General features: G+C 37.2%; 1 protein-coding gene and 1 non-coding gene across 2 annotated transcripts in view; one reads left to right on the top strand and one right to left on the bottom strand.

Annotated features, from left to right (window-relative positions):
* Positions 1-5,135: 5,135 nt before the first annotated feature.
* On the top strand, positions 5,136-5,210 carry Trnav-cac (transfer RNA valine (anticodon CAC)). Its single transcript has one exon. It is a non-coding gene; the product is annotated as a tRNA-Val (tRNA).
* Positions 5,211-9,968: 4,758 nt separating this feature from the next.
* The window catches only part of Crb1 (crumbs cell polarity complex component 1), a 204,693-nt gene continuing 193,009 nt past the window's right edge, over positions 9,969-21,652 (bottom strand). The window contains exon 12 of the mRNA XM_047520927.1: positions 9,969-11,867. Within this exon, the coding sequence (XP_047376883.1) occupies positions 11,652-11,867 (216 nt within the window). The 3' untranslated portion in view covers positions 9,969-11,651. The remainder of the gene's footprint in view (positions 11,868-21,652) is intronic.

Here is a 21,652-nt window from a genome sequence, read left to right on the forward strand (position 1 = left end):
TAAGAGCAAAGTCATCAGGGTGTGGAGTTTTCTTTAAGGAGTGTTTAAAACTATGAATTCACCTTCTTTAGTAGATAAAGGGCCTTTCAGGACATCTGTTCATTTGGGGGTGAGTTTTGATCACTTGTGTTTATGAAGAAATGACTCTAGGTAGGCATAGTGGTCCTTGCCTACAATCTCAGCTACTCAGGAGATAGAAGCAGGAGGATCGTAAATTTGAGGCCAGTCAAGGGAACTTAATGAAACCCTGTCTCACAGGGTTAAAAAGGCTGAGGATGTAGCTCAGAGGTAGAATGTTCCTGGGTTCATTCCCCAGTAATACCTGAAAACAAACAAAAGAAAAAATATGTCTATTTTAAAGTTTTTGAATTGATTTATATCAAATTATTCAAATTGTGCCCTCAATATCCTTTTATCATCTGTAGGATCTGTGATTATATTCTCTTTTGTTCTTGATATTGGTGATTTGAGTCTTTTCTGTTTTTACTAGTCAATCTAACTAGAGGTTTTGCAAAGATTTTTTAAAAATCTTTTTAAACAATTAGCCTTGGGTTTCATCAGTTTCCTCAATATTTAAATCTGTTTCATTTATTTTGTTTAATTGAGGGACAGTTCACATAACATAAACTAACCATTTTAAATGTACAACTCAGTGGCATTCATACATTTACAAATTGTTCAACTAATAGGTCTATGTAGTTCCAAATATTTTCATCACCCCAGTAGGAAAACTTGTGCTCATTGGATAGTCATTCTTATCCCCCTCGCTCTGGAGTCACCTATTATGTTGATTTCCTTCCTTTTTCTTATTTTATTTTTAATGTTTTCTTTTTCCTTAAGGTAGAATTGGAATCATTTACATTTGCTATTTTCCTTTTTTCATTAGTTCAAAATATGCTCACTTTTATTTTTTTCCTAGATATCTTATTTTCCTATTACTTGGGGATTAGGGGAATATTTCAAATGTCTTTTTGTAACTGATTTCTCATTTAATTACATTGTATTAGAGAACATGCACTGCCTAGTTTAAATGATTTTAAATGTATTAAAACTTCATGTAGAGTGTTTTGTTTGCACTTGACAAATGATCTGTGTTCTGTGTTCTGTAAATACTATGAAATCCATTTGGGTTGATAGTAATGTTTCATTTTTTATTTCATGTCTATATGTTCTATCAGATATTGAAGAGTGTTGAAATTTCCAAGTAAAAATTGTGGATTTTTCCATTTCTTCTTTGAGTTAAATCAATTTTTGCTTCATCACCAAGAATCTCAAAGATTTATTATTAAGTCCATTTACATTAGGGTTTCACATCATCTTGGTCACTTCCCCTCGTTTTTTATACTTGAAATTTTTCTCTTTCTCTTTTATCTTTTAATTGTATCCAAGACCCACCCTTATTTTGATTAGTGCTTGGATGAAGTATCATTTACTGCCCTTTTGCATGCAAACTGATTGTGTCTCCTATTTAAAGAGAGTTTTTTGTCTATAGAATTTCACCATGTTTTTCTTTTTGGTCTAATCTGGTAGGCTCTTTGTCTTTCAAGTGTTGTGTTTAGATATTTTACTTATTGTGATTATTGACATGAATAGATATATATTTAGCATATTACTATTTGTTTTCTATTTGTCCTATTATTTCTTCATTTTTACAATTTTCTGCCTGCTCTCAAATTGAGTAATTTTTATAAATACATTTTATCATCAGATCTTATTTCTTTTAAAATGTACTTTTTAGAGTTTGGGGATGTAACTCAGTGGTAGAGCAACTTGCCTCATGTGTTCAATCCCCAGTATAATACCAAAGGAAAAAAGAAAATATTTAGTGTTTGATCTAGGGCTTACAATATGTATCATTAACTTACCACAGTCTATCTTTAAAAATGTTTTATTTGATGTATAGTATAAGAAACTAACAGCAATATTCATCCAATCCTTTAATACTCTTGTCATATAATTACATCTAAATATTTGATACTTAAAAATATCATTTTTTTGCTTGAAATATTTATCTTTAAAGAAAATAATAAATAAGAATAGCCTTTTTGTTTTACACACATACTAACCCTTGCTGGCCCTCACACTCCTCTCTCTAATGCCTATTTGCATATGCATCATTTTTTTTCTGTCTTACAAACTTCCTTTACAATTTGTTGTAGTGCAGGATTGCTGGCAATAAATCATCTAAGCTTCTGTTGTAAAAATTTATTTTCTTTTTTCTCCTCTTTCTAGTGTATGTTTTGAAAGATTTTTTTGTAGGTTAACAAAGTTCTTTCAGCACTTCAATAATCACTCCATGGTCTTGTGGTCTGCATAGGTTCTGACAGGAAATCAGCTGTAATTCACACTTTCTAGATAGTGTTATTTATCACTTGCTGCTTTTATGACTTTCTCATGATCATGGATTAATCATATTCATTGTATTTTTAGTTTGTGATATTATACTTTTCTCCAGAAGTTGAATCCAGATATATTTTTATGTCTTTATTTTTTTTTTTCATTATGTTATATTTAAAGATTAGTAGCAGCCATTTTATGGTTGTTTTGACTGCAAACTGTATCATCTCTTGTTGTCTCAGGACATGTTTCTTTTGACCTTTTTATCAGCATTTAGGGCATGTTTTTTTTCTGCTTTTTAGCATGCCTCTTTTTTTTATATATACTAATATTCTTGAATGCTAGGATTCATTGCAATGTGTTAATCTTGGATTTTTATTCTGGGTTGCAGTTAAGTTCCTTGAAAATCATATCTGCCCTTTAAAAGTTTGCTTTTAACTGTACTATTATGGGTCCAGAGTAGTCTTCATTATAGACCTAGTGTGTGCCTTTTGCCGAGTCAGTACTTTAGAACTCTTCCCATTGCCCCCATGTTAGGAGGTTTTTCCACACTGATGAAAACACAGTATGTATTATTATAAAACATGGTTCACAATAAGTGACAACCCTGAGAATCTTACAGAAATAAAGCAAAGTCATTCTATAGATGCATCTTAAAATTCAGAACACATGGAATCATCACAGAAAACAACTCCTGGAGAAGGTGATTCAGAAAAATAAAACCATATGAAGAAATTTTGCTCCTTAAGTAGAAAAAATAAAAGAACTGGAGATTGACTATTAAAATGTAAACATATTTAAATGTAGAAAATAATTATTACTTACATAAGATAGTTCAAGAAGCTAGACCTGCAATTTGTTAGAATAGTAGCTTGAATGTGAAACTTTTTACCCAAACATAATCTTTCTTTACAAAATGCTCATATAATTAATGAAGTAGTGTTAACAATAAATTTTAAATGGAATAATCTACATAAGCATGTGACATTTAGTTTGTTCCAGCAATTTCCCCACACATTTATTTAGAGATTTTGAAAATGTTAACACAGCAAGAATTTAGAAATCATTCAAAACTTATTTATGTTTAAATTTTTTGATAGAATTCTCCCCAAATCTGACTGGAGGCCCATTGTAAAGCAGGTCATGATATCTTGATATGGGGGATATTTGAATGATATAGTCAGTGTTGGTGAAATTCCAACCTAATTAGTTGCATCTTATTTTGTGATTTGTCTTGGATCTCTTTGTTTGCAGGGCAAAAATATTTTTTAACCTTTCTCATCTTGTCACATTTTAAATGTCAACAGACCAGTATTTATGTAATTGGCTTCTCCCTTTCCTTCCTTTTTAATCCATTACTGTGTCCCTCAACACAAGAGTATTTCCTTTGTCTTTAACAGTAACAAAACAAAACAAAAATTTCAGGATAATTAACTTTTTTCAGAAACTTTGGTATTCTGTGTTTAGTGCAATCTTTTCTACCATCACCATTTCTCCTCTCAGGTAAGATTTCAGGTAATGCATTTGATTTCAATTTAGTGTATTGTACTTGGCACTGAATGCAAGACATTTTGTGATTCTTTCATTAGATGTCTTTCTGATGTATGTACATGACTAACATGAATAATTCTGCAGCTCAGAATTAATGTGGTAATTTGTTTTTATTGGTCCCTATTAATTATACAAAATTGTGGGTTTCATTATGGAATATTGATACATGTATATAACATAACTTGATCAGTTTCACTACTCAATTCCTCCCTGTTATGGCTTGGATATGATGTCCCCCCAAAGTTCTCATGTGAATGTAGGAATATTCAAATGTGAAATGATTAATTATGAGGGCTACAATCTAATCAGTCCATCATACTTATAATGAACTCACTGGGTCATAACTGTAGGCATGTGAGGGGTGGCTGGAGGAGGTGGGTCACTGTGGACCTGTACTAGAAGAGTTCAGCTCTCCTGTGGCCCTTTCCCCCTTTTCTTATTCTCTGATTCCTCCCTTCCATGGATGGAGCAGCATTTCTCTGTACAACCTGATTGGCATTAAATGACAGCAGAGAGTCTCAAGGAGAATACTGACATATAACATAACTGACTTAAAGAACTCTATATTGGTTAACTATGCATTAGAACAATGAAATACCAAGGGAAGCTAACTTTATAAAGACAAACACTTTTATTTAGTTTACAGTTTTGAGATTCAAAGCCAAAGAGCAGGTAGCTCCATTGGTTTGGCCACCATTGAGGGTGGTAAAGGGCAGCACATCATATTGGGAGCATATGTGTGTAGAAGACCTTTCATTACCAAAGAGGAACTCAGTGTTCAGGCCTAACAATCCCTTTTGAGGGCCTGACCCCAGTGACCCAAGGATTTCCCACCTGGCCACACCTCCCAAGGGGTCCTCTACCTCTCAGTGGTGCCTTTGTGCAGACCAAAACTTCAACCATGATGGATCCTTAGAGAATATTAAGCCACATCCAAACCATAGCAAAAACTGAGCTTTTTACTTCTAATAGTGACCAAAAAATCCCATAGCATCTCCCAGATCTGTTTTTACTTTGTATAATTGATTAAATAATGTGAACTCTATTTGTCTAGTCTCTTATCAGCAGATGTTCATGGAAGGGAATTGATTTTGACCAAATTTGTTCCTTAACAGTGTTAGGATCCACCTTGAGCTCTGAATCATGCATTGATCTGTCATTTTGAAATATTTTTCACCTAGCTTTGTCATTTCTAGCTTTCATTTTTTTGATTAAAGAACATAGAAATAAATGTCCCATTCAGGGTTGGGGATATAGCTCAGTTGGTAGAGTGCTTGCCTCACAAGTACAAGGGGCCCTGGGTTCAATCCCCAGTACCACCACCACCAAAAAAAAAAACAAAGTCCCATTCAAAAAGACCTAATCAATTCTGTTAAAATAAACTGATAAGCCGGGCATAGTGGCACATGCCTGTAATCCCAGTGGCTCAGGAGGTTGAGGCAGGAGGATTGTGAGTTCAAAATCAACCTCAGCAGAAACAAGACACTAAGCAACTCAGTAAGACCCTGTCTCTAAATAAAATACAAAATAGCATTGGGGATGTGGCTCAGTGGTTCAGTTCCCCTGAGTTTAATCCCCATACCCCCCAAAAATAAAATAACTGATAATATTTATTAAAGAGATTTTAAGGCTAACTAAGCATGGGAGCAATATATTTTTATGAACCAAATATTTGTATAAAAGACTATTTCTAGGCTAATAACTTGAGGGTAGATGTTAAATCTACTAATACATTCAGAAGAGTAAAAAAAAAAAATTCCTATTCCTGTAAAGCACTGGAACCACAGTAAATCTAGTAAATGTGATTTTATCACATGGGTGTGCTTGACCAGTTTCTGCAAGAGAGAAGTGGTAGGATTAATTTGTATTTAGTTTCAAAAGATTAAAAGAAGCTAGCAGCCTCTTTCAATTCAGATGATAATATCATGATTGACTTTCTAATTTTGAATGGTGTTTTCTTAATCTTTTTTTTCCCCTTATGACAAGGCCTCTCATTCTACCAATACAATATTAAGGTTAACTAAGCTATCTCCTCTCCTATGGCCATTAGGTGCTTCAGATGGGCAGTTTATAATTATTAAATTGATTATTCTTTCATCTCTTCAATTTGAGCCACTTAAACTCTATTACTACAGATTCAATTGAATTAAATTAGTATTTGGCAGTTGGAGAGATGTCGAATTAAAATCCATGTACTATTCACATAACTGGTTGAGGGGGCTCTCTGGCTTCCCTTCTGTCTATCAGAGAAGTAAATACAATGCATTAGAAAAATCACAGATACTTTTGGTAAAATTTGAGCCTGGGTTCATGTGGGGATGTCCATATTATTGAACTATGAAACTGAACAGTCTTGCAAACCCAACCAAAAAAAACTGATTTTTAGTCTTTAGTTAAGATTATTAAGTTAGACTTAGTGAATTTTTCTTCATGAAAAAATATTTTTAAATTAAACCTACTCTTCATAGTTGGTGCTTAGTTATTACATTTCGAAAAATCAAATATCCCCCAATCATTCAAATGTAGAACAATTTCTTTTTAAAGCAGGTGTTGGAAAATGGAACTTACCTTGCAAAATAAATTTTCTGAATATCTCTGTTATGGGAAAGCTAATGTAGAGGTTATATTGTGGATCACCTGACTCCAATAATAGAAGACTTAGCAGTTTTATGAAGGTGGATGTTAAGCATGGAGCTGAATGAATTGACCCATGTTGTATCCATATCTATGACATGAAGGACTGAGTTGAAACAGAGTTCTGGAACACTTACACTTCTCAGACTTTTAATAACACATATGTTTGTTTCCATTCAGTATTTGCCTTATTTTAGCCATGGATGAGCTTCAGATTTGAGCCAGGAGCCTCAAGTTGCAAACCCTGAATTCTTCCAAGACATGCCCCCTTTAGTGTTGGAAGATGTGGGTTTTATCGGTTTTCAAAGGGAGTTATTTGCCCAACATATTAGAAGACCCTTCAACTGGTTCTTAAAACAGCTATCCTCAGGCAGGCACTGCCAAATATATCTGATGGATGTTGTTCCCAGGTTTCTGGAACCACATAAAACAAAGCCTGAATACTAAATCACAGAAGAATGGGTTTAAATTGGAAACATGATTTTTTTTTTTTGTCATCACTATGCAATGCAATGCAAAGCAGTAAAAATTTCACTTTTACTGGAAGCAGGTTGAAATTTGAAAAGTCATATTCACTGTAGAATTAAGGAAAATTTTATGGTTTGAATCATACTCTTGCAGGGCATAAAGCTAGGTGAAATTTGCCTAGCAAATCATCATCAGAAGCATACTTTAAACCAAGCTATCTGGGCCAGTCTTTCTTGTGGATGGAGGTAGCAGATGATCTTGATTCCTTCACAAAAGGGATTTAAGAAGTAATTCTTAAAAGTAGATGATGATGAAGAAAATGAAGATAATTGTGAGGTCATCCCTATAAAGCAAAACTTTAAAAATAAATCTCTATTATCAGTCTGGGGAGTCTGATAGACCTGAAGCCTTTTGATTTATTTTCTGGCAATTTTATTGAGAAGATAGATGTGATACGTACAGTTTATTTCAGTCTTACAGATGAACTAATTTCTTTAGCTAATGGAACTGACATCATGGGGCCATTTTAGAGGTCTGAGAATAACATGAAAAAATACCTTTGTGTGAAACCAGCTTATATTGCAGGCATGTCATGAGATAAATAAGACAAAAGATAGGAATAGAGCAGTTACACACTTGGTTTGTTTGATAGATAGAGATAGGAGAGTGGAAATAATCAAAATGTTACCCTCTGTTTGTCCTACTGACATTTCATCTTCTCTGGATAATAATAGTAGATGCCATGTATTGTCCACTTACTTGCAATTAAGCATTCCACACCAACAATTATCATAATATTCCTTGTGAGATAGACGTGGCTCATTTTTCAGATTAGCTCAGATCATTTAGAAAGGAATTAAAACCTGTATTTTGTGTTTGTTTTTGTCTCCAAAATGTAGACAAAAGATACAAGTTTCTCTTTCAAAGGGCTGCTGCAGGTGTAAATGAGTCATAATGCATATGGTTTGGTGAATTTGTTAATGTAGTCCTAGTACCACAGCTAGTGCTCAGTGACGGATGCCCCCAATCATCATCCTCATTGTTACTATGCTTTCCCTCTACCCATGATGACTGCTGCTTTTCAACTAGTACCACTAACATTAATTGGCAAAAATAATAATTATTGCTCCTGGGACCAGACTACGGGACCATCTTTATGTCCAACTCATAAGGACCCATTGAGCAGTTGTTTAAGGAGGAGGAAAATAGGCAGGTTTGACACTCTCTGTGACTGAGACGCCACATGAGAGGTCACTTAAAGGAGCCTTCCTGTCACTCCTTGTAAACACACACCATATGTGCCTTTCACAGCGGCTGCCCTGAGCCAGGGTTCACCAGGGGGCAGGAAGTAGACCGGCTGTGTCCACTTTACACCCCAGTCCCAAAGCCTGCAAACAGCTGCCAGAGCACTGTGACCCTCAGTGCCTGTGTTTGGATTTAATGGATCCTCATTCTTGTTTGCCACTCAGAAAGAAATTAGGCATATATTCATGATTTTTTAAATAATATACTAGTTATTGTTACTAGGTAATTGAATACTTCATATTCCAAAAAAATTAGAATCAGAGAAGTACCTCATGTTGCCTTAGGTTGCCTCATTGACATGAATGATTACATCTCATTTGCCTATTACCATACAACAAACCACCCTAAACCTCACTGACTTAGTACAGTGCTTTGTTATTTCTCATAAGTCTGCATGTTGGTTGGGCTGTTCCTCTGCTGGTCTTACGGGGGTCATACTATGTGACTGCATTCAACAGGCAAGGTGGGATTAGCAGGCACAGTTGGCACAGCTGAACCTCTCTCTCCTCACGGTATTTTCATTTCAGGCTTTTTTGCAGAACAGCACTTTCAGAACCACCTTCCAAGAGAGGGAAAACAAGTCACAAGCCTCTAGTGCCTGATCTGAAACTGGCACGATATCATTTCCATGGTGTTCCCTTGGCTGAATGAATTACAAGGCCAACCCTGATTCCTGAGGAAGGCAGACAGAGTCCACCTCTCAGTGGGAGGGGTGGTAACATTACTTTGCAAACAAGGATGAAAGAAACTGTTGTAGCATCTTTGAAATCAATCCCGAGATGAATTGCGAAATGTACCCGACAGGACAGTTGCACCATTGGTGATGCAGATCCTAGACTTTTTTATGGAAAGTGAGATTAACTTTTCAAAGATGTTCAGTGCAAATACTCCATAGAGCTAATTTTGAAGCATTTCTTTCATACAAGAGTTGACTGTTTTGCTTGTTCAAGGATACAGAGATTTGTAAAGAAACCACCTTATGTGGACACACTTGGAGGGTCTGCATGAATCATTCATTTATTCACACCTGCTTGCATTCATTCATGCACAGGTATGTATATATATATATATATATGTATATATATATATATATATATATTCTTCATGAAGCTGTAAAGTAGAAGTCACGGACTAATTAGTTAATTAAATTATGGCATCACTATTGGAGTTATCTCTTTCTTCCTTGTTAGTATCAATAAGGACAAATTACATTCTGTAATATTTTAGTTTGCATTTTTAAAGTTCGATTATTTTTTTTTTTCCTTCAAGCAAGAGCTCTTTTTGTCCTTCCCATATAAACCTCTATTAAGAGGTTGTAACTTTAATGGGATATGTCTCAAGGCATACTCCATATGTAGACATCTAGAGACATCTGTCTTCTTGAACTTACACTTAAAGCAACATTAGATATTGAGGGTAAGTTGGAGATTAAGACATTAAGTAGGCTACAGAGCCATGATAGTTTAGGAGCCAGATCATCCAATGACAGAACACACTCATCTTGAGTACACTGGGATTTTGTTGTTGGCAGGTACAAATGCAAACAGCATTCACTCATTATTTGTTCGTTTTGCCACAAAATATTTATTATGTTTTTGCTAGGGTCTGTGGTAAGTGAAGGGTTTTACAGTGAAAACAAAGCAAAGTTCTTTTCCTCATATAACTTAAATTCCAATCAGGGGAAACAGCAAAAAAAAAAAAATGTGGTCTCTCACATAGTAATAAACATTTTGGAAAACATAAAGCAGAGTTTAGAGAGACAAGGAGAAACCAGCAAAAGAAACTGAGAAGGGATGAATGGTGAGGTAAGAGGAGGTTAGATGGAATAGTGGACCACTGTGTGGAAAACATGTCAGCAGGAATGACAACTGTTCCATATTCTTCTGAAAGGTCAGGGAAATGGAGGACCGAGGACTGGTCATTGTAGCTGGGAATGTGAAAGTCTTTGGTGGACAGAAAGGGCAAATTAGTTTGAATTCAAGGGAAAATGGGAACAGAGAAAGAGGAGAAAGTACAGATAGGAAACTCTTACAGATACTTGACTGAAAAGGGTATTTGGAGGAAGATGTTGGTCATAGGAGACAATTCTATGTGATAGGAAATAGAACTGTGTGTTTGGTGCTTAAGGGAATGGTCCTGTAAAGTGGGAAAGCTGATGACATGAAAAGAGAGAGGAATTTTCTGGAATGATGTCCTTGAGTAATTGAGATTATTTTAGGTCAAATTTAGACATTCACATCATTAACATGTTAGAGCATACACCCCAAATATATAGGCATATATTTCAGTGTTTTATTTGTATTTTATTTAGTAGCATGTTACATGTGTTCCAAAACATATGTAAAAATGTAACAAATACTGTGTAGATAAGTATATAAATAGAAGGCCCAGGATTTCCTCTTTATACCACATAGAAGATGTATACACATAATCCTTAACATGCACTTACCTCTCTTGGGGGGGTTAATCTTGGAATGTCACTGTTGGTGACCTATCAAAAATAGGTCTTTCGAATTGAGAATTTGAGTTTTGTTGCTGTCTTAATTTCTGTCTAGAAGGTATTTTGACCTTAAACTAAGAATAAGGACTCTAGCTGGGCACAGTGGCACATGCCTGTAATCCCAGTATCACAAAAAATAAAATAGAATAAGGACTCTTAAGTGTAACCAATGTGAGATGATTTAGTTAAAAGATTCATAAACGTGTTCTTCAAATGCTTCTTCAGGTTGCTTTTGTCACATATAATGTCACAAAATGCAAAAAATCCTCAGAAGTACAACCACTTTTCAATTGTTATTTTTTTTAATGTTGGGTCAATTTTTTTTTTTTTCCTGTTAATTCTTTGTTGAGTCACTTTTTGACCATGGCTTTCTCTGAGTCCTTGACTGAAGGATGAGACTATATATCTCATCACAGGCATATAATTAAACCTTTCACCACATGATAGTAGGAGTGAGAAATGTATTCTATTGTTTTGTTGTTGTTACTGTGGTTTCTGAATAAAACATGATAGTGATCTGCTAAAGGGTACACTAAAACATTGTTCCCAGGTTGCAGAGTAAAGAGTTTAAACAATAGCCACTGGAGCTTTGTGCAAAAGATATTGTACTCTGGAAGACGTTTTTGCTAATTTTGAGGCTGAAATTAATGGTACAGAGATAGTTTAATGATTGGTTAATATAAAAAACAATGGTGTCAAGTCAAACCACTATGAAAATCTTCAAGGAGATCAAAGTAACCCTTCTCACAGTTCCAGGGCAATTCCAGTTGAATTAGTGTCTCCAGTTATGTCCCAAACTCACTCAAGTCCAGTCATCAGTCCACCATGAGCCCTTTCACAAAGGGGCACCGTGCTTCTAAATCAGCCTCTCCAACGTGGGAGGCTGCCTCATGCTCCACATTTCCACTCGAGAGCCTTCCTTTTCTTGACGACAGGGGCTGTAGGTTCCCTGAGTTGCCCTTTTTTTGGAGGCAATAATAGAAGCAGCAACGGCCAGCAAGAGGATGAATAACAGGGCTAAGGTCACTGAGCCAATGGCAGTGAAAATGTCCGAGATCAAGTCATCTGCCAACTGAAGGGATTGAAATAGTTTAGATGTGAGTTCAAGAGCAAAGGTAAACTTAGAACAATGAAACTCCCCTGGAGTGAAGAACAAGATCAAGTTGGTACCACTCAATATCATAAAAAGACCAAGGTGTTAAAAGACAGCCAGATTTTCTTATTTCTAGATTTTGTGAAGACGATCATTTGTCTGGGATCTGAGCCCTATAGGCAGAGAGTGTGGTGTGAACTGTCTACTGTAATTACTCAGTGTCTTAATCTTAGTGACTAAGGTCATTCATGTGACATCAAGGTCAAGAAATGAACCCATATATACATACATATATGTACAATAATTTCTAAATTCACAGGATTGCATTATTTATGGTTTCTTCCCTCCCTTGCCCAAAGTTTGATTTTGGACTTAAAAAAAATATATTGTTTTCCAGTCTTTCTTGGGAAAGGAAGCAAATTAAATTAGTTGGGCCTGTGGGAAAGATCCCTAGAGAAGAGGGACTGAAACACTCATCTCACAGGCAATTTGGATTTGAAGTGACAATTGAATGCTTGTAAAAGCACATGAGTTCAATGCTGGACCCAAACATCTAGCAACGGAAAGCTGCAGGTAGAACCTGGCAGGAGGAGCCCAATCCTGTGCTCTCTGGGGTTTGCCAGTGAACAATGGTTTGTTCAGCGTTGGTGTGGTGTGATTGCAAATCTCTCTTAGAAAACCTGAACTCCATCCGTTTGGCAATAAGTACACGAAACTGGGATTGAGTTGCATAGAAATAATAAAGGCAGGAAGCAGTCACTATCTGAATTTCTTAAGTGATTTTTTTTAAAGAAATATTTCTAGCAGAGCAAAAATAGGAGTAAATTCCCTTACCTTCCCTCTTAGCTTTCTCTATGATCCCTGCCCCATTGCCAAACCAATCTATATACTCACAAAGAGAAACTCTGTTTTAACATTCTGGGCAGTTTAAATATCTTTGCTATCCTTAGTTTTTGTTGTTGTTGTTTATTTGCTCCTGTGTTTTGGTATACATCATTACATAATTAATATAATATAGTAATGTCTTCAGAATGTTATTTTGGGTCTAATCACTGAATCTTGCCTATATATTATTTATTAGTTTTTTTCATTCATTTCAACAGTACTTATTATTTACTATGGGTATTAACTAGTAAATAAAAATACAAAGATAAAGTTTGGAACTTGGGACTCAGATTCTGAGGATAGGAGAAAAGGGGGAGGCACATACACACATATACACAAATAACCATAATGCACTGTAAATTTGTGTTTTGATAGTGCACTAAGTGGCACTGGAGTGCAGGTGGAGAAAGAGTGGAATAAAGCATGTGATTGTTCTTTGAAGTATGAGTGAAAGTTCAAGCATCATAAGCAGGAAATGCCATTTGGATGAAACCATTTGAATTTTTAAAAAGCAAGGGGATAGAAAAGTCCTTAAAATTTATAAAACAGTAAGAAGCACAATATGACCAATGAAAGGTATTGCCTACCAATCTCCATGTGTGAATTGGGAAAGGTCATTGATAAAAATCATTGAAATCATTGATAAAAGATAAAACTATAAAGGAGATAAATTTTGTCAAGAAATTTATTTTGAAACTACCTTAAAATTCAGTCTTTGACAGTCATTTTGGGGCTGTTGAAGATGTTCAGGAAAGGACAGGACATAATCACATCTGCGTTTTATTAATTTGTCTCTGGTATTCGGGTGGAGGATTAGAGAAAAGTGAAGGTAGGTAAGAAACTAGAGGTAGAAAAATTAGTTCATTTATTGGTCATAAAGACAGACCTATGTCGAAATTTAGCAAAGAAGTGAGGACTGAAGGGCAAGAGTGGGTGAGAGAGATTTTGGAGGTAAATTTGGCATCACTCCATGTCAGATTGTGCAGAGCTAGGGACAAGCAAATGAAAGATTAAGATGGCTGGGAATTCCATGGTAGGTGAGCATGTGGATGGGATGTTATTAGTTGGAAATAGTAGAAAGAGAAACAGGCTTATGCAGGAAGACTATGAATTCATTTTAGGAAAAGCTAGTTTTAAGCACCAAGAAAACATTCAGGGATATGGTGCTTTTAGATAATTAGAAATACTACAACCTCTCCCTCCTCTTTCACATTACTGTGAAAAATCCTGAGTCGGAACAACTTTTCATCTCACAATTATTGGAATTTCAGGAGTAAAAGCATGTAGAGTTTCACAGAATCCAGTCATTTTTTGAGAAAACAATTTTAGAGGGCAAATTCCCCACCTGTACTGCGTGGTCATGCTTTCGTGAGTAATTACACGTTTTATCGATTAAGATAACTCTGGTCTGGGAAAAATGAACAGAGCCATAGAGGTGGCCTTGAAAGGCCAAAAGTCAGGGACACAGAAGGGCAGATGGAACCCAAACAGCAAAACACTTGATATTATTTCCAGACCTTTAGATAATGCATATGTAAGTTCCTGGTTGTTGATTTAATCTTAGTGTATCCAGTAAATGGAGTCATTTTAGGGAGTAATGACTGTTCTGGATGAGTGAGTTGGGTGTGTCTATCCACAGGCATGCAGGAGAAAATCATTTGGCTTGCCTCTGTTTTCTAACCCTTTCTGGTCTCTTGTCTCATTGGGATAGAGACTGGTTACACTGGGGAAATGAAGGCCAACTACAACCTGTCATATATCGCATTGCACCTGGGGAAAGAGAGGGGCTTCTGGGCATAGGTACAGAGTCCTTGTGAATGCCACAGTTCTGGCAGCACCAGAGAGCTGATCTCCTTCACTTGTGGACTTGTCAGGAACCAAGAGCCTTGCATATAGTGGCTTCACTGTCCTCAGAGCTGGTAAGAACAAAAGCAAATTCAAGGGCTGGAATCTAGATCCATCTCTGCCACTTGTGGCTGCCCCTTAATGAAGTGGTTAGAAGTTCAGCCTATAGAGGGAGAGACCTGGGTTCCACTCAGAACCCTGCCACTTCCTTGTGTGAACACCAGCAACTCATTTCACCTCTCAGAGACTTGTTTTCATCATCTATAAAATTGGATATTAATATCTACTTCAAGGGATGGGATTAAATGAAATGCAGCGAAGTGAAATATACAAAGCAAGATTTAAAGTACGTCCTCAATACCTGAAAATATTAGTAGCTGTTAACACACCATTGACCACTCTCCCTTATTCTGTTTATTTATAAAAGATAAACTAGAACTCTGTTAGGGCTTTGCAGTATGTCCCAGTGAACCAATCTACAAAACTAAAAATTGCAAGTTTAGGCCTCATATTGTTTTTGATGAGAGAGTTCCCTTAGCTGTATGTAATGACATGTAAGACATGTCATTAAGCTCTGGAGTCAAGCTGAATGAGTAGGATTTTGAAATCACCTCTTGAAGATCCTTTACCTTTGAAGTCCCATGGTTGAAAGGCTCCTTTTGGTCTGCTCTTCTTCAACCATGCTTAAAATATACAGCACCAGAGTGGATCTTTTGATAATTGAAACTGCTGTGACACATGAACTGATGTTGGGACCTCCAAGGGTGGGACAAGACCTGTTTGGGCAGATTATACTTCTAACACTGTTTTTGAATAACGTTTTCTGAAAAGATACATCCCATATTAGCAACAACTATAATGTAAAATTATTTTTATAAAGGATGACATGCTTCAAACTGTATTGAATTATTATGTTAATTTTTTTTAATATATAACTCTCTAGCTAAACTCACTTTGTTTTCCCCCAAAGCAGGTTCACTGAAACCTTGACTGGTTTATGGCCTATCTACAACCCAAAGTCAGGTTATGTTATGCCACTCTGAGGTGAAACTGTCAGCACTTATTTTTAACCTTCTTACTTGACTGCTGTATACTGAACCATTCACCAGTGCATCTTGTAATCCCATAAAAGGTTTCTATACTGTTTCTGCTGAAGGGAGAGTGGAGACAGCATTTGATAACCAGACAGTATTTGATAACCAGACAGAAATGGGTTTGTATTCAATTTTGCCAATTTTTAGTACACTTTGCCTACGTATGTTGTTTTTCTGTGTCTTAGAATTGCTCCAAGAATGGTAGCATTCAGCTATGTGGAAATGAGAACTTGGTCTGTGTTGTTGCTCTTCTCTATTATTCTTCGGAGTGAACTTTCCTGCTGGTTGCCCTTTCCCCGTGTGGATTTCAGAGCTCCACACCCACACCCCACACAATGATGAACGGTTCATCTAATTTTGAAACTACAAAATGAGCTGACCTCTCTGGAAAGAAAAAAACATATGGGCCAATGTCTATATCCTCAGCATCAGGAATTGCCTTTCATACTATTTAGGGCTGATGACAACATTCAGAAGAATGTTGAAAAAATAAAATAAACACTTTGAAAGGAGACCCCCAAATATGAAGCATTACAAGACTGCTTGGTAAAATTAGCCTCACATTGCCAAGTGCATGGAAGTGAAGATGTTAAAGCTTTGACTTAAAGTGAGATTCAATTCAAGAATTGATGCCGCTACCATTGAGGTCATTCTCTCATATCTGGGTTTTATAAAATCAGGAGAAATGAGTTTGTGGTTAAAATAATGGCAATATTCGAGGCTGAAATTGGCTCCCAGAAAACACTGCAGTGGAATGATTTTCTTCATGTCTTTCACAGAATTTAGCTGTATGTTCATTACAGAGGAATATGTGGAGACAGTTTAAGGTTACAAGTTGCATTTCAGTTTCTCTATGTGAGCTTCTAAAACTAGTTTGTGCATGTGATGTATGTGTGTGTGCCATTGTGTAGGTAATACATTGTGTGCTATTATAAGAATTAGTATTAATGGGAAAATTAAACATGTTTTTTAAAACACCACTTAGAATATTCATCTTGCATCTGCATATTTAAAATAGAATAAAGATAACTTTAACTCTCATCTCCCAAATTTAAAAAAAAAAAAGGAAAGGAATAAATATTCTGTATTTATCTTTGGAGAGCAGTTCTGGGAATCACTATTGTAACAAGTACAGCTTCAATTTTGTGGATGATGAAAACCTCCCACGCAGACCTGAGTCCTTGAACTGTATCTTATCAGTGAATTGCTAGAAACAGCAGTTTCCATAGTAATATTGAATATATGCCAGAAGTCTATTTTTTAAAATTAATATTGCTATGACAGCTAATTTTTAACCATAAATACACTGTCCACTTTACAGTTATAAAGGGTGAAAATAAGTACTGAAAAGCCAAGGAGAGGACTGGAGAAGGGTCCTGGCACAAAGAGGGGACAATTCAGCCTGATGCTCCGTTTACAGACTGGAAGGTACAGTCAGAAGACTGTGGCAGAGCTACCTGCCTCTCATTGGGACCTCAGCCCAGCTAGAGCACAGATTAGGAAGGGGACCTGACTGTGGCATCATTTTCTCCTGGACACTTCCCATCTCTTCATTTCACCACCCTGCTTCTCCCAGGAAACTTGCAAGCTCTCTCTGGGATTGCTGAGAGCAATACAGTGGCGAGCCCCCGCCCCTCTAAGGCTGTGTCAACTGCAGTTGGCAACGTTTGAAATCCCTTGCTGGAAAAAGAAGGAATCTGACATAAAGTCTTTCTCATTAATTCTCACCACGTAGTTATCATTCCTTAACATCTTCTGATTGGGGTTTTCAGAATAGCTGGGGAGGAAAAACCAGGACAATTCAGGGAACCACAACCTGGAAGGTGTCATCCTGGGAACTTTCCCATATGATCTGCGTACAAGGCCCTGCTCAAGAGGCCACGATAGGGACTGTGCAAATTTCCTGTCAAAATGCTGAAGATAAATGAGAAAAAGGAACTGCTCTAGCATAGAGAGATACATTTGGAATTCTAGCTGCAATTAAACATTTGGAATTCTAGCTGCAATCAAACCATTAGCCTCTTTTGTACATTAACCCAAGCATGGCACATTTCCTCTTGTGACCTTTAGGAAACAGTTGAATTATATTGCCACTTGAGATATGCTGTAATATTGGGCATCAAGGGACACATTTATTCTTGCATTCAACAAATAATGATTGGATGTGTGCTCTGGGTAGAGCTGAGTTGAGATCCAGTGCGAGTCAGTGGTTCCTGCCCTGCCAGCCCAGGTAGTGGGTCTGGTTCTTGCCTGATGCTTCACAGCCTCCTGCTGCTTCAGAACCCAGTTTGTAGGCAGAAGCACGAAAGCAGCTAGAAGTTAGGAGACGCTGTCTTCATGTTTTTCTCTCTGGGAGCAGGTGGTGTAAGTGATATTATTGTTTTCCTTGGAACGCAAGAACTCATGAATAAAAATCATCTCTCTTTCATACAAGAACCAAGTCCCAGCAGTCCAAACTGAGATTTCATTATGTTTTGTAAAATTATTGTTTAAAGATAATAGCTAACCATTTCTTCTGACCTTTTTGTCAGAGTTTTGCCAGATGCTTTACACTCAGAGACCACTTTGATTCTCCTACTAACCCAATGAGGTAGGTGTTTCTATGTTGTGTCACCTTCTCAGAGAGGCCTGTCCTGACCACCCTGTTTAACAGCAAGCAGTCAGCTTTCTCTTAGGCACTCTGACATCTGACTAGTTTATGTGTCTTCCTATTGTAATGGAAGCTCCGTGAAGTGGGAGACATTTGTCTTCCCTGTTCCCACCTGTCGCCCCAGTACCTGGAACAGTATCTGTCAAGAGAGATACTGTAATTGACAACAGAGAGCTAAAAGTTTAAGAACTTTTCCAGCAGCATACAGCCAGCTATGGACTTTATCCACTCAGAACTTCCTTCTCTTAGAATTTTTGCCGGACAAAAACCCCAGCATGTGTCTGACAGAGAAATGGAAGCCTTTGCTCTCTGGCTCCCCTGTAAGGGAGATGCCATCTTTGAGGTACTGCTGACAAACACTGGTGTAGTAGATAAGATAGGAGATGACTGAGGCACCCAGAAGGCACAAAGATGGTTGGGCATTTTCCATTTTGTGAAATTAGACATAATCTGTTTATGTTTTCCTTTTTCCTGCCCCTCATATCCTGGGCAGGTGCATCAGCAGGTGACCCAAGCAGGAACTGCTAGTGAAGCTTAAACAATAAAGTAGCAGCAGCCAGCTGTGATATTCTACCTGCGAATTTTTCTTTTCATCAGTTAGATGAAACTAATGGACATTATCTTTTCCCATCTTGGTTTCAGAAGATCTTTGTGCATGCTCTTTCTTTCTTTCCATTTTCCTCTTCTTTTTCTGTTTTACTTTGGAAAACAGGGGTTGCTAACTGAAGATTCAAGTGGGTAAATCGTACAGCACTGTGAGCTGCTGATGCCTGGGGTTTTCAATCCTGATCTCTTCCCATCTTCACTGCTCTCTGCCCAGATCCTTTCCCAGTTTGGTCCTCCACTTAAATTTCACATTTCTGCTTCCCCATAGTCATCATCCTGGTCTAAGTCATGAACTATCTTTTGCCTGAGTGATTGAATAGTCTTCCAGCTACTTCCTTTTCCCTAGAATATGCACCCTCCAACTAGCTCAACAAGAACAACTGTAGAGGAGGAAAAGTTTATTTGAGGGTTCATGGTTTCAGAAGTCTCAGTTCATAGAAGGCTGGCTCCATTCCTCAGGGCTCAAGGTGAGGCAGAACACCATGGCAGAAGAGTGTGGTGGAGGGAAGTAGCTTACATGAAGATGGAGAAGCAGAGAGAGAGAGAAAAAGAAAGAGATACTTGTCAAATACAAAATATATACCCCAAAGTCATGCCCTAAGGAACACACCTCCTCCAGCCAGACCCTACCTGTCTACAGCTACTACCCAGATGATCCCCATCAGGGGATTAATTCACTGATTGGGTTATGGCTCTCAGAACCCAATCATTTCACCTCTAAACCTTATTGCATGTCTCATACATGAGCTTTTGGGGGACACCTCATATCTAAACCATGACAGAAAGGGAAACCATAACAGAATGGAAAACAATACACAACTTTGCTTACCAGACTTAGAAGTCCATGGAAACTAATCCAAACATATCAAACCAAAATTTCTCATCTTTAAGCTGATACTCTTTATTATTTAACTTCCATCTGGTTATTATGTGTCACAATCCATCTACCTCCATTCCAGCAATGCAGCTCTCTTTCTCAAGCAGGAATCACCTAATTCTGCCAATACCACTTTTCCATCATGAAACATGCCGTTTATTCAACCATACCTTTTCTCCTCTTTACAGAACACTACTCAAACTTTCCTTGCTCTTTGCAAAGCATCCCCAGGGAAACCCATGTGACTCTACCTCCCTGAGTCCTTGATACAGAAATACCCAGGGTCAGCAGGTAATTGGGAAGACCAATAGCCAGGCTGTATGGCATGGAGTATGCACTTGAATGTGTTGCTACTGCTTTTTGTAAGTTAAGCCAAATTCTGCCCCTTCTTTTTAGGACTGTAAGGAAAGAGTATCTGTTTATCTGTTTACTCTGGAACTTTCCAATAATACAAAATTAAGAGCTTTGCACAAAGTGTCTGATCAATTGTTATTGACTCACACACTTGTAATATTCATTGCTCTGTTAAATGCATTATTAAATTCTTTGCAGTCATAAGATGAGTTCTGGATAGCCCAGAAAATTTATTGGTGGTGAATTAATTCTTTCACTCATTCATGCATTCATTCATTCAATAAATTTTTACTAAATGCCTTCAAAGTTTCAGACATTGAAGGTAATGAAGGTATGGAACTAAAAGACATGGTCATGGTCTTAAACTTTCTATTTTGTGGTAGTGAGTAGGGGTGGGGGCAGCTACAAACAACCATTGTAATGTGTGTTGCCTTAGGTTGGAGGTGAGTCTGAAGGGTGGCAAGGGGAAGGAAGGTGGACCTCATGGTGAACCTTGAGTTTCTCAGAGGAAGTTAGCTGCTGGGAGAATGAGGTAAAGAAGGGAAGGTTGTCCAGGCACAGGGGCACAAACCTGTAAACCTAGGGACTCCAGAAGCTAAGGTAGGAGGATTGCAAGTTTCAGGCCAGCCTCAGCAACTTAGTGAGACCCTGTCTCTAAATAAATAAATAGGGCTAGGGATGTAATGCCTTCTGGGATGGAGATGGAAGGGGTATTAGGCAGATAATAACATCGTGGTCCCATTGCATTACAGGAACAAGAAACATGACAGTGGTGGTGGGATTTCTTGTCTGCAAAGGGTGAGCCTTTATGTAGAACCACAAATGCAGAAGTGGAAAGGGGAGTGACAGCTCAACCAGGAAGGTGTTTACCAACCTGGGCAGGTAGCCCATGGAGATACTATCTCAGGAGGATTTGTTTCCTCTCCTTCAGTGAAGTGGAAGTCCATTTCATGTACATTCTCTGCTTTATCTTTCCTATTCCATGTGACTTGGACCAGTTACTAGAAATATATCAACTTTATTACTTTAGTTCTTTTTCTGTGCATATGCCAAAAGTCCTCTACTAATCTGCATTTTATAGCACAGGAAAGACTTGAGTTTCTTATACCCCATCTCTTCCATAGTACATAGATTTTTAGGAGGTGATTGAAAAATATGCCAATTTATTTATACACGATTTCAAAAGGAAGAGAATATTTAGTAGCAAATGAATTAAGAAGGAAGGGAATTAAGAGGGAATGTTTGAGGTTAAAAGACACTAAAAAACACAACAACTGTGATGACCAAATACAATTGATTGTATCCTGGATCAAAAAAAAAAAATCAAAAAAGGACATCTTTGGAACTGTTGGAGAAACCTGAATATGGGTAGTATATGAAATGTTAAGTTTCTTGAATGTGATACTAGCCTTGTAACTCTAGAAAGAAGTCCTCTTTCTTAGGAGATGCTTGC

Source organism: Sciurus carolinensis, chromosome 12 (genome assembly GCF_902686445.1).
Source record: "Sciurus carolinensis chromosome 12, mSciCar1.2, whole genome shotgun sequence".
Classification (NCBI taxonomy): Eukaryota; Metazoa; Chordata; class Mammalia; order Rodentia; family Sciuridae; genus Sciurus; species Sciurus carolinensis.